At 41.5% G+C, this 16,384-nt stretch overlaps 1 protein-coding gene across 1 annotated transcript; it reads right to left on the bottom strand.

The window, feature by feature from the left end:
* Positions 1-671: 671 nt before the first annotated feature.
* LOC106959199 (sodium/potassium-transporting ATPase subunit alpha-1) lies at positions 672-15,524 on the bottom strand. The gene is made up of 23 exons (XM_015051596.1): positions 14,782-15,524; positions 14,417-14,527; positions 10,133-10,192; positions 9,475-9,576; positions 9,258-9,359; positions 9,059-9,172; positions 8,836-8,970; positions 8,105-8,222; positions 7,707-7,975; positions 7,312-7,620; positions 6,500-6,634; positions 6,011-6,203; positions 5,762-5,937; positions 5,541-5,677; positions 5,078-5,228; positions 4,826-4,994; positions 4,592-4,746; positions 4,387-4,510; positions 4,157-4,302; positions 3,946-4,076; positions 2,847-2,948; positions 2,321-2,412; positions 672-865 (listed from the first exon to the last, which is right to left on the bottom strand). The coding sequence occupies exons 1-23, from the start codon at positions 14,791-14,793 to the stop codon at positions 837-839; spliced, it is 3,072 nt and encodes a 1,023-aa protein (XP_014907082.1). The 5' UTR covers positions 14,794-15,524; the 3' UTR covers positions 672-836.
* Positions 15,525-16,384: the final 860 nt, after the last annotated feature.

Here is a 16,384-nt window from a genome sequence, read left to right as displayed (position 1 = left end):
ACTTGCTTCCTTCACCATCCATCAACCTCATTCTCTCCCTTCCGTCTGTTTCCCTCCGCATCCCTCCATCCTTTTGTCTGCAGATTCTTCCTGCCCGTCTTGCAGCAGCTCCCTTTCCAGTGAGGGAGAGAAATCTGATTGGCTGCTGGGAATATTCCATCTTCCACAAATGGAAATCTGAACAGTTTCGAGGGATAATCATCGTAATGGCTCAAGTGTTTTCCCCTCAAGTATGTGTGAACAGTGAGGCCAACCATCTGCTGGCAGGTTGGTATGACGATGGAATACTATCTGTGTAGGTGAAGAGGAGGAGAGGGGCATTCATAATGAGCATGGTAAACACACAGGAGATGGCCAACAACGGGCTCACTTCATTTTCACTCAGGGGCCTCTTTGCATTCGCGGTCAAATGAGCAATCCATTACAAACACTATTGTGGCACACTGGCCCTTCAGATAATGGACACAAACAGACACAATCTCTCTGCCAACAGGCTGTGGAGGAGAAAGATAAATGGACAAAAGAACATTTTGAACACATTTATGAAAATAATCTGTTCCAGACTCAAATATGCAAACTTTGAAACTTTTAAATAATAAATATGGACAGATGGATACATCGATGAATTGATGGATGGATGGATGGAACAAAAAGACGAGTGACTTCAGAGAAAATGTTAACGACACGTTTTATTGGAACAACAAATAAATTAAGAGACTCTTAATTTATCCATGCTTTTTCTCTTTGTGCTTCTTGGCTGTGGCGTTTCAAACAAATATGTAACATGGCAGCAAATAAATGATGAAATATGAGTTTTCTTTTTCTTCTGGCCCGACTCAGTAGTATGTCTCCTGCTCCACCCAACCTACAAATAGAGTAAACACAATTAACTAAACTTTGTTTGGCCTTCAAATCATACAAGTTTTACAGTCAGAGGCTGACCATCAGGGCCAGCCTAAAATCCTTGATGTGGGATCTCAGTGAGTTAAAGAATAAAAACCTTACTAGGAAGAAAAATGTATCCTAAATTAGAGGCAATGTAGTCAGACTTTTAAGATGACGATATCCTTGAGGGACAGGAGACACTGTGGCCTTTTTCACGATACAGCAAGTAAAATATTAATCATTATTTAGGAAGGACATGACTAGATGGGTCTGACCTCATCTAGATACATAATGGAAAAGAGGAAGACATTTATAGAGATTAGAATATGCCCTAAGTTCACATTTTATCCTAATTTGTTGATTAGGTTTTAATGATTTGTGTGTATATGAGAGCAACAACTGCTCCATCATATACAAAGATGCTTCAAAATAATATAAACATTCACATCGGTATAACTTTTCCAAATTCAGACATGACGTAATGACAAATCTCAGGTTGATTTCTTTACAGTACCACTCATAGGCAAAATTACTGCATTCCAATGGAGAACAAGTGACTAGTTAAAGGAACCCCAAGTCGTTAACCTAGTAACACAAAGCTATTGGGACACAGGGCCAGAGGCGGGGTGGGGGGCGGGATCAGGGGTGGACATATTTGTACGGGTGGGGCTTGGAACCCGCTGATAACTGCTTGTATTTCTAGTTTCTTTTGACTTTTTGTGATAGATCCAAACAATAAATCCTATTAGATCCTATACTTTTCCTCAGCATGGATAGGAAGCTGGTCAGAGCGTCCTATCCAGCTCAGGATAGGACTTTGTACACAGTTCAAAGTCTGTACTGTGTAATCACCCCTTCTACTCTGAAATCCTGAAATAAAATTGAGTATAGCCTTCTGAAGAAAACAATTGCAACAGAAAACACACTGGTAGGATAAGAGGAACATGGAACTTTTTGACTGTATATGGTGGCAGTGTCATGCTGTGGGGATGCGTCTCTTCAGCAGAAACAGGAAAGATTGTTAAAGCTAAAGGTCCTGCAGGAGTAAACAGCCACAGCTGCAGCAGGATGCTCCGTCAGCTGGATTTATTTTGATGTGCTGATGTGAGAGGCCAGCAGCGCACAGTGATCAAGAGCCGTAGGGCTCAGATGTAGCGCCTCTGTCAAACAAGCAAAGAAAGTAGTAAAAGAAGCAACTGAATCAGAATCAGGCCCTGCATACAGTCCCTACTGAGCCTTGTGAATGGGAGAGGGCACTAACAATGGCCGGGTTGAGGGTTCAACTCTCACAGGGGGCTGCCGCCATCTGCTGCAGTTTACTTGTGTGTTTGGCATTATGGCTGCAATATTAGACACAACTAGAGCCAGGACTAGAAGGTAGCCAGTTTCTCCTCATACTGAGGGTTTGTGTAAGTATGAAAACTAAAAGTCTTACCTCCTGGGTTGCGTCTGAGGATATATCTTCTAACTTCATCATAGAGGAAGATGAGGAAGGAGTATGGGAAGGCACAGAACCACCAAGCAGGCCTGAGGTATTACAGACAGAGAGAAAATTAAAAGCAGAATGTGACAAAAAACAACAAAGCACAGATCAGAGTTTGTTCCAGCACAAAGATAAGAGGAAGGAAGAAAAATGCTAAATAATATGAAGGAGTCATGAGTTATTGAGCCTGATGTGTTCTCCCTGCTTTCTGTTTTTCCTCAAAGAATCTCATTAGAACTAAAGCTCTTCATCCTGCCTCAGAAGTGGAAATTACTGGAGCCAAGACATAATAGCCACTACTCTTAGTTAAAATACAGCCCTGGAAAATAAGCATGGATTTTTCCATGAATCACTAAAAACAGCATTATTAGTGATTACACTTCATAACAAATTGCAATTAAGAACAGGGAAATGGATGAAGCCATAAATGCAGAAGAATGTTTGATTGAAACAAAGTGTGGGTGTGTGTTTTACTCACTTAAGAGGGTACATTCTGAGGGCCACATCCATGCCTGGACAGTATGAGAGGAAAGCAGCCAGAGCTGTCTCCTCAAAGAGTCCAAAGATCAGGATGCGGTTCCTGTTGGGAAAAAAACAGCATATCCAAAGGTTTTATTCCATTTTTAAGTTTTAAAAGAATCAGTTTCTGGTCTTTGGTATGACCTGAGGATAATTATTAAATGTCTGCAATATTCCAGCTAAAGCTGTTACATACCTGATAATGAAGTCAAATATGCTACTTTTAAAATAAGAAATAAATTCAATCCAATGGTGGGCACTGCTAACTTAGCTGCGCTAACCCTAAAGCACTCTACCAGCATGGCATTTGGAGAAGCTAATGCTACATCAGTAAACCAATACTGTAATTAGGGGAAGCTAATGCTAAAGCACTAAATTGCACACCCACCTCAAGGAGAATGAGAGGAAGCTCTCAAAACAATTTTTATCTAAATTTTTCCATGGATTTCTTTAATTAAAACATCTGGTAGTTTGTCCATGTAATTGCTTAATCTTTTGCATACCACAATTGTTTATTTGTTGTCTACTAGCCATTTTCACAATACAGTAAATTAGGGCATTATAAATTAGGAAAAATTAACTTACGGTAAGCTCAGTACGCTTAACATTTTTAAATTTTTAAATTTAGTAAAAGCTTCGCTATTAGCGTATTAACGCATCTGTAGAAGTGTACCCATCAGTGTAATCTCTGTTTTGTCTTTTTTTTAGCTGTAAAAAAATACCAACACACTTTTATAACATCTACGCAGTAAAACAAACACCTAACATGTCATTTGTACAGTATTGTGTTCCCTGACAATGACTGCCAGTAAGTAGTTATAGAGGTAAAACACCAAAGGGCCAAGAATAAGCCTTGTGGGATCCCTCAAGTAATAGAGAAACAAAGCCTAAGCATGATTTTAATAAATATTTTTAATAAAATCCTGCTTTTAATAATGATTTGACAGCATCATTATTAAAATGAGACTAAACACATAGACACTATGTGTTTAGAGATTATGTGTTTAGTCTCTGGATTTCAGTGGCTTTAGTCTTAAGTAGAAGCAAAATCTACATACTTCATTCCTTGCTGCACAATAGAGTTCCTCCTGGTTTTACAGATGATCAGATCGGCCCACTGGACAATCACAATACTGGTGAAGAAAGCTGTGTGGCAGGTGAATTCAACGATCTTTCTTCTCTCGTATGTCTGGAACACAAAAAAGAAGGAAAAAATGAATGTGAGCTCAAACCATGGCTGTTCAGACAAACTTGATCAAGGAGACTGACCCATTGCTGTCCATAGCTGTCTTCCAGGTCATTTACATATTTGTCATCCCAGAGGACTCTGATTCCAAGCAGGTCCATGGGGAGGAAGCCATTTTCAGCCAAGATCACAAAGTATGTAAAGAACCCAGCTGAGGCCTGCATCATACCTAATGAGAAGGAAAACAGCTATTAAAATTGCGCCTTCAGTAGATAAAGATTCACAAATATGTCAAGGTGACTCAGGTCATTACCAATTTGTCCATAGGCCATGCTAATAAGCCTCTCGTTCACCAGTTTGTCTGTTTTGGGGTTTCGGGGCTGTCTCTTCATGATGTCGCTCTCAGCTACTTCATAAGCCAGGGAGATGGCGGGAACCTGGAAGAGACAGAGAAACTTGTAGCTTCTAAAACAGTCATCCTGATCTCATCAAACCTACAAAGTTCCTAAAGAACACACCATGTCTGTTCCCAGGTCGATACAGAGGATGGTGACGGTGCCCAGAGGCAGAGGGATGTTGGCGATGATGAAGAGGAGGAAGGGTGAGATCTCAGGGATGTTACTGGTCAGAGTGTAGGCGATGGATTTCTTCAGGTTGTCAAAGATCAGACGGCCTGACCAACCAACATCCTGGTTAATATTCTCAGGCTGGAACAAGCAAAACCTAACTTTACATGTTTTCGCTCATCTTACCCTCTTCCACTCCGGTAACGATGGAAGCAAAGTTGTCATCCAGCAGGATCATGTCGGCTGCCTGCTTGGACACGTCGGAACCAGCAATTCCCATGGCGACGCCAATGTCGGCTTTCTTCAGAGCTGGAGAGTCGTTGACGCCATCACCTGTCACAGCCACGATGGCTCCCTGTAGAGGAAGCAGAGACCCGTGAAAACATGCCCAAACATCCGTGATGATATCTCCGTCACCTCTGGCCCGTTGATGCTCACCTGCCTCTGGCAACCCTCAACAATGATCAGCTTCTGCTGGGGAGATGTTCTGGCAAAGACAATTTCTGCGTGGTGCTTCAAGATCTCGTCAAGCTGTTCTGTCGTCATGTCTTTGAGCTCACCACCGTGAACAACGCAAGCTTTGGCATCCCTGTTGGAGAAATCACGACCAGATTTAGCTGATTTCTTAGATTTAAAACTCAAAGTTCAAAGATCTGTTGAACATTGGAAAAGTGCATTCAACTTCCACTGATGGTCTCTCAAGCTAAAGTTGCTGACAAAGTAGCAAAACAGCAAGCTCAGAGTCACACTCAGATTTATTTGGCTTACAGTGAATTAATTGTAAAAGCCTTTTTGGCTAAGTGCTTCGTGCGGCTTTGATAGCCAGCAGTGCTAAACTTGATGATTATTTTTGCTGATTTTAGAGCTGCAAGTGGAATATTGATTAATAATATTAACTGACCTGGGGTTGACTTCTGAAATTGGAACGTTCAGGCGGGCGGCAATGTCCTCAACAGTCTCATTGCCTTCAGAGATGATACCAACACCTTTAGCGATGGCCTTGGCTGTGATTGGATGGTCACCTGTCACCATGATTACCTGAAAGGAAGGAGATTGAAGGAAAAGTTGAAGCTATATCTCTTTTTCCAACCTAACTGAGTCAAAAAAGAGAACTTAAAGCACCTTGATTCCTGCACTCCTGCATTTGCCCACAGCGTCTGGCACAGCGGCACGTGGTGGGTCGATCATGGCCATGAGGCCGATGAAGCACAGGTTCTCAGTCGGGAAGTTCACTTCATCAGTATCAAAAGCAAATCCATCTGGGAACTGGTCGTCAGGCAGATGAAAGTGGCAGAAACCTGAAGAAAACAAAAACGTTCATACGGACGCGCAGCTCTCTCCTCGTATTGTTTCAACAGAATCGATCTTTACCGAGAACTCTCTCTCCTAGACCTCCCAGCTCCACGTAGGCGTTCTGGAAAGCGTCCTTCATCTCGTCATCCAGAGGCTGCTCCTTGCCGTGCAGCACAATGGTGGAGCAGCGGTCCAGAATCCTCTCTGGGGCTCCCTTCATCACCAGTAGGTGCTTGGTTTCTCCGGGAGTCGCATTCTTGTGGATGGACAGCTGTTGGAGAAGAAAAAAGCTGAACCCAAGAGCCACCAATGTTTTATGCAAAAGCCTATAAAATAAAATGTTCAGAAACAGGATGATGACAATAAAAAGACGGAACCACTAGGAGGCGTAAGTAAACTTTATAAACTTAAATTTTTACACATTCTGTTATGCAGTACTAAGAAGCAATATATTTTATTTGGCTCATAGACCAACACAAAATAAGGAATGGTGGATAGGAAGAAGGAAGGAAGGAACCAGAGCTACAGTGAAACAGGTATATCATTTATACGTGATGGATGGTTTACCTGGTATTTGTTGGTTGAGTTGAATGGAATCTCAGCGACCTTGGGATACTTCTCTCTAATGTCCTTAACAGAACCGCAGCACAGCTCAATACACTTGAGCAAGGCAGCTTCTGAGGCGTCACCAGCCACATCTCTCTGTGAGTTGAAGTACAAGAACAAGACAAGAATAGTAAATTTGAAATACAGGCTGGGTCATAAGTAGGTCACATAGGAGAATGTAAAATGTACATTTCTTTTATATTTCAGATACCCAAGAATATGCGTTGACAAAAGAGCAAAGAATTGAAATTATACTGATGGCTGGCTCAGGAAGCAGTCGCATGGTTACACGAAACATTAACAGAAAACATGGAACGACCATCACAAACAACACTGTGACAAAACAAAACTTATTTGCAAGTTTCAGAAAACTAGAAATGTTGCAGATCAACCACGAAGTGGTCCAAGGAGTGCAGCGATTGCACAGAGTCCCACAAAAATAAAAATGGTTGTCCAATATAAAATGTTTATTTTTTCTATGTATGGAAACTTATGGCCCACCCTATATATCACTGATAAAAGTAGAATATCCTCAGGCACACTGGTATTCCTGGACTTTAATAATAGTAAGTGCTTCCAATGACAATCTGTTGTTAAGTATGGCTGCTCTACCAGTTTGTTGGATCGTAGAAGCCCCTTGCCAAGTCATAACTCTGTCATGGTTTCCACATTGTCATATTATTTCTTATAATGCTGAAAATGATAATTCAACAAAAGCCAATCAGGTTAACAACGAGACTCAGAGATGTCTATATGCTACACCAGCTCTTCACCTTGAGGATGGGAACGTTGTTCTGCTCGGCCAGGAATACGGCTCGGTTGCAAAGTCCAGCAATCCTGGCCAGAGACGCCCAGGTGGCCGAGCTCCGGTCAAACGAGGTGCCACTCTGGTTCTCGGTGGTGTCGGCTTCATGGATCTGGTTGTCAAACCACATGTGGGCCACGGTCATCCTGTTCTGGGTCAGGGTGCCGGTCTTGTCGGAGCAGATGGTGGAGGTGGAGCCCAGAGTCTCCACAGCTTCCAGGTTCTTCACCAGGCAGTTCTTCTTGGCCATACGCTTGGCAGTCAGAGTCAGACACACCTGGAAACAAAAACCAGATCGATCAAAACTGATGGGATATTCTTGAAGATTATTGGATAAGAGGACGAAGAGACTTCTAGACTCACAGTGACGGTAGCCAGGAGACCTTCTGGAACGTTGGCCACAATGATACCAATGAGGAAAATGACGGCCTCCAGCCATCCATAGCCAAGGATGAGGGAGAGGATGAAGAAAGACACACCCAGGAAGACGGCCACGCCGGTGATGATGTGGATGAAGTGCTCGATCTCAATGGCAATGGGAGTTTTTCCTCCCTCCAGACTGGAAGCCAAGGTGGCAATGCGACCCATAACGGTTCGGTCTCCGGTGTTGATGACAATTCCTCTGGCAGTTCCTGAACATCAAGAAGGAACATTACAGTTTCAGGATATGCCAGCTACTTTTCTTGAATGTCTCCAAACTGCATATTCCCCAAAATATCCCACCTACATTTATCGTGTTACATTTCTAAGGGCATGAGTACCTTCAACACAGTTGGTGGAGAAAAAAGCAATGTTCCTGGTCTCCAGTGGGTTGTCGTTGGTGAATTCTGGGGATCGGGTCTGGGGTTCTGATTCACCAGTAAGAGAGGAGTTGTCCACCTGAAAAATAAAGGAAAAAATAAAGTTGTTTTTGCTATGCCATGTTATTGGGACAATTGAAAATTCCTGTATTATAAAAGCAGCTCAGGTATTTCTGTATATATAGAGAGTTTATGAACTTTTAATTGAAAATATAAGTCTCCTCACCTCCTTGGGGAATAAAAAAGCATCACACAGAGTCCTAGTTCTTATAGCCACTGATCAAAATGGGAAAGTGATATGCCACTGAAATAGGGTAAATGCCACTGAAATAGGGTAAATGTGGGTTGATCTTTGTGAATCAGGATATGACGGCAAGAAAACAGATACTTGCTCAAACTTGTCCATATTTACACTCCATGGAATATTGAACTAGCTTTTTAGACTACTTTAAATAAAATATGGTTGACCCTACAACAAAACTGTAAAACTTTTGTCAGACTGAAACCAAACAGAAAACCTGAGTTGAAATACTAGAGAGAACCTGGTACTGTGGGAGCCTGTCCACAGAGGCCTGGTCAATGATCCCTCTCTGTATGTCTGAACCTTTTAATTAGTTCTAGAACCAGTTGAAGTGGTGTATAGGTTGCCTATAATTCCACCAGTAATCTGCACGTAGACTGATGATACCAACCTTGCAGCCATGAGCAGAGATGATCCTGAGATCAGCAGGAATTCTGTCTCCACCCTTCACTTCCACCAAATCTCCGGCCACCACATCCTCAGCATTGATGCTCTTCTTCTCCCCGTCACGGACAACCAGGGCTTGCTATGACATAAAAGAAAGGTCTGAAGTAAGACCCTGAGTGTAACGACAAGCAGCCATGTGACAGGCCTGTGGAAGCAGGAAGTCTCACCTGTGGGACCAAGTTCTTAAAGGACTCCATGATCTTGGAGCTCTTGGCTTCTTGGTAATAGGAGAAGCAACCAGTAATGATGACGACAGCAGACAGCACAATACCCAAATACAACTGTAGGAGGACAGATAGGACTCTTCATTTAGTCTCTGGAGGACCAGGAAATGACTGTCAAGGACAGTAAGAGAAATCTTCCTACATTATCGTTTGCTGGTTCATCTTCTGCAGCAGCCTGAATACCATAAGCGAGGAAGCAGAGGATCGCCCCAATCCACAGCAGCATGGAGAAACCACCAAACAGCTGGACGAGAGACCCAAGACAACATTCAAACCACCATCTCTACCGCATGCAAACGCTAATCTAAAAATACATTTGCATCCATTTAAATTGTGCCAAGTATGTTGTTAGTTCTCACCTGCTTGCAGAACTTCACCCATTCAGGTGTGGTTGGGGGAGGTGTTAGGGCATTTGGACCATCTCGGGCTAGAATGTCTTTTGCTCTGGAGGCGGAAAGACCCTAAACAGATATAGAGTGAAATTAGCATTTAAAGTCTCTATGGCAGATTGATATAAAGTATTCTGTGAAAAAGATGGTGGATTTAGATTCAGGTTTGACGAAAGTCACATTTAGCCTTGCGAGGTTAAGAAGTCTAACCAGACATTTCTCTAAGCAGATATAGTCAACCCAGTCAATAAGGATGGTGTTCCTGATGGATTGAGTCTTTGCTTTGAGGAAAACTCACACAGACCAAGTTTTAACAAATGATCAGGCATTTAGCCTCTTTGGAGTTGTATATTGCACAATGAAAACCATAAAAAGTCTCCTGAAACCAAAAAGTAGCTGCAAAGATTCCCTTTTTTGTGCAATTCTACAATCCCACTGCAAAACAGGCTTTATCATTTGGGTTAATAGACACTTTGGTAAATCTTCTGCCCATGCACCACATTGCTACTCTGCAGGATAATTATATGAAAGTCTGCTCTGGCACGGCAGTGTTTGTCTGCCTGGAGATTGTACTCTTGCCTTATCTGCCTCTGTGAATCCTGATAAATCCTGTGTGAGGAGAGCTCACCCTTGATAGGTCCGTGCCATATTTTCTGTGAAGTTCATCCAATGTCAGTTTGTGATCATCCTATGGAGGGAGAGGAAGAAAAAAAAAAAACAAAGAAGAGAGAATGAGATTGACAGACATTGCGTCAAACAGGCTGAAATCCCTGTCATTTTAAAACCGCAGATATTATCTCCACTGAGGATTAAAGAATGTGTTGACGTGGCCTCCAGGGAACATAAAGATGACAAAACAGAATCGCCCATCTGATCTGGATTATGGATGCACGGGGGAACGTACAGTGATTTTTTAGTTTAGTCAAAAAATTTGAGTAAAACTAGTGTGCAGAGGATTGTGAAACACGGAACTGCAAGCAACCCAACAGAACATTCAAATCACTTTGGCTTATATCTAGCAACTCATCCTCCATTTTAAACCAACATGTGGAAAAAAAGTTTCATGTGGCTGTGATTTCTCTAATTGAAAAAGCAGAAAGTGTTTCTGCAAATGAACAGCCAGAGAGGCTGACACATTCATGTGCCCACACTGAGGTTTTTTTTGTTTAATAACGCCCACAGCGGGTGAATGAAAAAAATTCCTCCGATGTAACTTGGATGAACTGCAATCATATCTGACTTAAATCTTTCATCTCGGTTGTACTGTGAAACAAAAACCGGGTTTTGTTGTCTTCTTGAAACGCCCCGAGTCAAGATGCCCCCACAGCTTTCTGTGGTGTTACGATGACATCATACATGTGTCAATGGTGAAAACACATGTCACTGAAGTAACTGTAGGTGTGACTAACTTGGAACTATGGATGACAAGGTTTCAAGACTTTGTAATGGAGGTACAATAACAAAATGGGAGAAAATTCTTGCTCAGGATTTTCAGTTCCAAATTAGTCAACTGGTCTACAGAGATGACCTGGTAATATGGATCAGTCCTGCTCATTATTATAGGCAACTTTCAACATAACATTTTCTTATGTTGAAAGGTGTGTTCCTCTATTTAGTGAATGTTCACTGTGCTAAGGGATCTCGCAGTATTTAAGGCGGCACAACATTTCTCATTGTAAATGAAGTCTCTTTCTCACAAAGAGCAGGTGCCATCAACATGGCAAAAGATTTCTTGTTTTATTATGTTGAAGTAAAAGGAAGTAGGTCTGAAGTTGCCATGTTGTATTGCCAGAGCTGTCAGCAAATTCTCATCAGATTGGGGAGAACCCTTGGTTAGCATTTGAGGAATGCTAGGCGGTGTTGAGAAGACAACGTCACTTTAAATCATGTATTTTCAGCTGCATTTTAGGTGCTTAGTAGAAAATATAAATACAAACAGAGTTTTAGGCAAGGTTTGAACAGATAGCTAGCGCCTTAAGAATACTGTTGACTGGCTATTACCACTGTCATTAGGTTGGAAGTAGGGATGCACAATATTATTGGCATGGTATCAGTGAATGTTGATATTAGCTGTGAAATTTAATATCGGACATCGGCCATTCCATCAAAAATAATTCAGCAATATAAAAAGCGCTGTTGTTATATGACAAACCAGTGACAATGATGCCTGCAGCACAGCACAACATCATAAGAAACTGTTAAGTATTAATGCATAACTGATGTGCTTTTCACTTTCTGCTTGTGAACAGGTTGAGTTTAGTTTTGCAAAGATTTACAAATTTGTGTTGTCATCATCTTATAGAACAAATTTTTAATACAATTGTTCACATAAATCAACATCCCACAGAAGAAAATGTATTCATCTACTTTTTGCAAACGTTTCATGCCTGTCTTTATTTCAAAACCCAAAATGGAAATAAAATGGTTGTTCTTTACAAATGAGAGCACATTTCTTATAGTAGATGTTTATCAAAATTATAAGTTGTCTTTTTTAAAGAAAAAGCTAATATCATATTAGCTCCAAAATAAGTTGTATTTAACTGGAATGGAGGCAACAACCTCTGCACTAGCTGCCAATATGGCAATATGTAATACACAAACCTCTGCAGAGAAAGTGAGCAGTGACCATTCTTCCAGCCTTGACTGTTGTACTCTCATTAATAATTAGCTTTATGTTTAATCAACTCCCCACATTATGACTTAACTTTGACTAAACAAAGGCAAGGCTGTTTTACTCCTCCATTCACTGGTTAAACAGTAGATTTCTCTGATTGACTCAATCACTAAAGTTTTAAACTGTTTATCGGCTACTGGATGACTCAGGTCCTCTCAAATTCCCTAAAGAAGAAGAACAAGAGCATAATTGCACAGTTCTTCCCATCTCCATCATCATTTGGCATTATACTAAGCAAGAGTGCCAAATGTGCCATGGACAATATATTATCGCATGCTCCAAAAGTAGAGCTGCTTTTTTCCCCCCTTCTCAACAGGCCAGCTGAGGACATCTCTCGCCTCGCCTTCTTTCATGTTTCGGTCTCGTTTTGATGTTATTCAGATGGCCGACCACAAGCTCTCAGATAAATCCTGGGTTGAAAATTCCTGCTGCTGTTTAAATAAATGAAGCCACTCTATTTTTAGCAATCAATCATTTCTGCTCAGACTTTGCCACATGTAGTCAAATCAAAGGATGCATAATGTTGCTATGGGAATAGCCTCCATTGTCTTTACTGGACTTTGATACCTCTAGTTAATTGTATGACTGGGCAATAATCATTAACATGTCAGCTGGATGTGCTTCTCCAGAGACCCGTCTGTGCTTTTACTGCTGCTCCGTAAGCCGCCATTATTTAACCACGGATCAGATCTGAAGCTTTGGAATCACTAATACATGACAGTAAATCATTTAAAGCGTTTATTTGGACTGAAAGAATTTCTGCATCTCCAGGGGAACATTAAAGCTGGGGCATGGCGTTAATTGCAGTGAATGATATGCTAGATTGGAAAGATCAGAGGAGATTGGCGATAGCGTTGCTATGACATTAAGATGTCCTTCAGCTTGCGGCAGGACTTTGAGATCTAGTTAAGATGTTCAAAGGACGATAACCATTAATATGTCACCAAGATGAGAGTTTTATTACCTTATAATTCAGAATAATGCCTGCAGAAAGACACTGGGCAAGTATTAGTCTTGGACACTTTGTAAAATAGACAGAAATGACTGCACCTTCCATTTAGATTTGGTTTAAAATTACAATATGTCTAATTTTCAAACATAGTTGGGGTTAATCAAACGATCTAACCCAAAATGGCTTTTAAAAACTGAACACATTGAATACATTAAGAGTCAAATATCAACTTATTTTTGTGGACAACCTTTGGCGTTTGAGTACATTTAGAAATGACTAACAATCTACTTTAATTAGTTGACTATTGATATCTAATATGTTTAGGTTTTATTAGTTGATTGAGAACAAATTCTCATTCTCACAATCTGTTCAGATCACATGTTCCAAGCATTTTAATGCTGTGCAAGCATAAACCAGAATATCATCCAGTAGGAAACAGAAAAATATCATGGAACAGAAAAAAAATCACAACCATATTCATACTAACTAAACGTACTATAAGACACGTAATATATCAAGGTATATTGAACTATGGTTTTCACTGAGATGATATTGATTTAAGTGTACTGAGCTTCAGTTTTTTATTTTTTTATTTTTGCAAATTGTTCCAATCACTGGGTAAAACTAAATGAGATGAACTTGCCTGATGATGTACAAACTCTTGATCATTATTGTGGTGGTGAATTTATTAAATTGTGAGTATTGTTGGAAATCTTGAAGATATGTTCATAATTAAGCAAACGAAGTGAGACATATTGAGGCAGAGTTAGGTGTCAGGTGGTCTGACTGTGACCGTTTCTCCTTGTGGTCTGACCTTGTGAAGGACACGACAGTCAGGTCTTTTTGGGCGAAATGCCTCTATTTTGCAAAACAATTTCCCTCTGCTCTTTAAAACGCCATCGTACACTTTCAAAACGTATCATGATTTTGTGAAATGAATTACTCTCTCCTAAACTTTGACTTCCTCTTTGACCTTGGTGAAAGGACTTGAGGAAAAAAAGCTGACACCAGTAGAAACTGGCCAACCGTCCTCTGACCTATCCGCCCTTCTTAACCTTACTTTGTCCACGACTGGAAAGTAAGATTTTAAGCATGTGTTAGAGGCTGATTATAGCTGGAAACTCTTTAATAACATGTGACTGGACGTGTAGAAGTGTAAACAGCAATCTTTATGAAGCAAACAGACATCTCATGTGACTCTGTGAGGTTTGTGTCAACAGTAACGGTTCGTCCCTGTGACCGCTCGCTCTGACAGGCTCCACCAGCAGAAAAGTTGGGGTACTCACCAGATCCACTTCTTTCTTCAGCTCGTCCATATCCTTCTTTTGTTTCCCCTTCTTGTTCTTCTTTTCAGCATGTTCCGACGTTGCAGCCGGCTTGTAATCATCCTTCCCTTTCTGGATTGGAGAAAGTGAGACAAAAACAAGTACCAGAATAAGACCGAGCACATGTGGGAAGACAGCTCTGAGGCTCCGGCTTGGTTTTTCACGAGGAAGCACAGAAAGTATTCCTCTTTGCTGTGCAAACAAGCTTGTGTGTTAATCATTAACTTGCCACAAAAGAAGAAGCAGATTACAAAATGACCTCACAATCCAAAAGTTTTCAAACACACGCACCAGATGAGAAGAGGAGGAAAAGTTGGAATACTCACTCCAAGCCCCATGATTGCAGAGTAGCTCTGAGAGCAGTCAATCCAATTCTCGTTTTCAAAACTTCCCCACTCCGCCTCTTTCTGTTTCCCACACCGCTACTCTCAGCCCTGCTGTCTTCTTCACTCCCAGAGCAGAGAAGATGGTCTGCTTGGCGTTAGCATACCTTTATATCTGCAGCTGGAGCCCTACCTGCCCTGTAGGGGGAGGAGCTTTGGGGGGATGGGAGGCAAAACTCGACAGGTGAGTTGCAGAGAGAAACAGCGAGGTAGGGGGTGGGGGAGTGGATCCAACTCAAACGTATGTTAGCAAAGAGGAGGGGTGAATATTTCTCAACTTCTCAACTTCCCTGTTCTGTTCTCACGGCTTCCCTCTTTTTGCCACGCTATAATTACTCTCTGCTCTTTCTCTAATTAAATTACACTTTTCATGAAGTTGCTTCACAGTTTTCTCCCCACAGCCGCAGAAAAACCGGCGCAGCCGTCTGTGCGAGTCCGTCTACTCTGCAGACAGGAACAATCAGGGGAAAGAAAAACACAAACACAAAAAATGGGAGTCAAGAATAAAACAGCAGCAAGACATGTGAAAGTCCACCTCAGGAGGTGACTGTCTAATGCATTTTATAGACTAAAAGGCTTTCTCCCAAAACACTGAAGATAGAAAAGAAACATAGGTTAAGATAAACTGTTGCACACAGCAGAGATAACATGAGGAATGCAGAGGGAGTAATCCACAGAACGGTTCACTCTGCCTCTTTAAGGTCAGTGTGTCTTGTTGGGGAGAGGACACACACACACGCACACAAACACACGCACACACGCACGCACGCACGCACGCACACACACACACACACACAGCTAGGAAAATCTCTATTTGCTTGAGGATTTCTTTATTTTAATCATAAATTAAACCATAAAAAGTGTATCATTTCAGCTGTCAGAGGCCTCGCCTTTTCACTCCAAGCAATAAACCTTAAAGTTTAACAGAGCAGGTTTCAGTGCCCTTGAACAGGTTGAAGGGTCAATCAGCTTCCAATCAGATTGGAGATATTGCATGATTTGTGAATGCAACGAGGAAAACGCTTCAAATTTGTTTCCGATGAAGCTCAAAGTGAAGGCAGGATGTCATCGCACGTGTCCCAGCTGACACCGGTGACCTTGAAGGTACGCTCTCTTCCTGTTCGCTGAAACTGGCGAGGCAGGAGAGTTACCCTTGATGGTAGCGCGGCAGAGGACACTGGAGTGTTTTGGAGTAAACTTCCGAACTGTTTGTACTCATTCAGCTATGCAGGGGGGTAGGAGAGAAAGGAGGAGTCGGGGGAGGGTGAAAAAATGCTGAGGGAGATGGAGCGAATAAAGGAAATGTAGTGAAATGGTCAGATGATGGGGAGGAACAACTGCAACAGAAGTGTGAAGGTAAAGACTGGGGCTTGATGTGCTTTTTATCCCTCTGACCAAAAAAATATTTCATATTTGGACACAAATATGTAAAATATTAAGTCTCATGATAGATTCTGAATTGGACATAGGTATGGATACTTACTGGTTCATTATAATCCATGTACCCATGTTGACTTTTTCAATGGAATGTAACTCCTAATTATAT

This window comes from Poecilia latipinna, unplaced genomic scaffold (genome assembly GCF_001443285.1).
Source record: "Poecilia latipinna isolate Pla-1442-1.1 unplaced genomic scaffold, P_latipinna-1.0 Scaffold1055, whole genome shotgun sequence".
NCBI classification, from domain to species: domain Eukaryota; kingdom Metazoa; phylum Chordata; class Actinopteri; order Cyprinodontiformes; family Poeciliidae; genus Poecilia; species Poecilia latipinna.
This window is presented reverse-complemented; position numbering and strand designations above follow the sequence as displayed.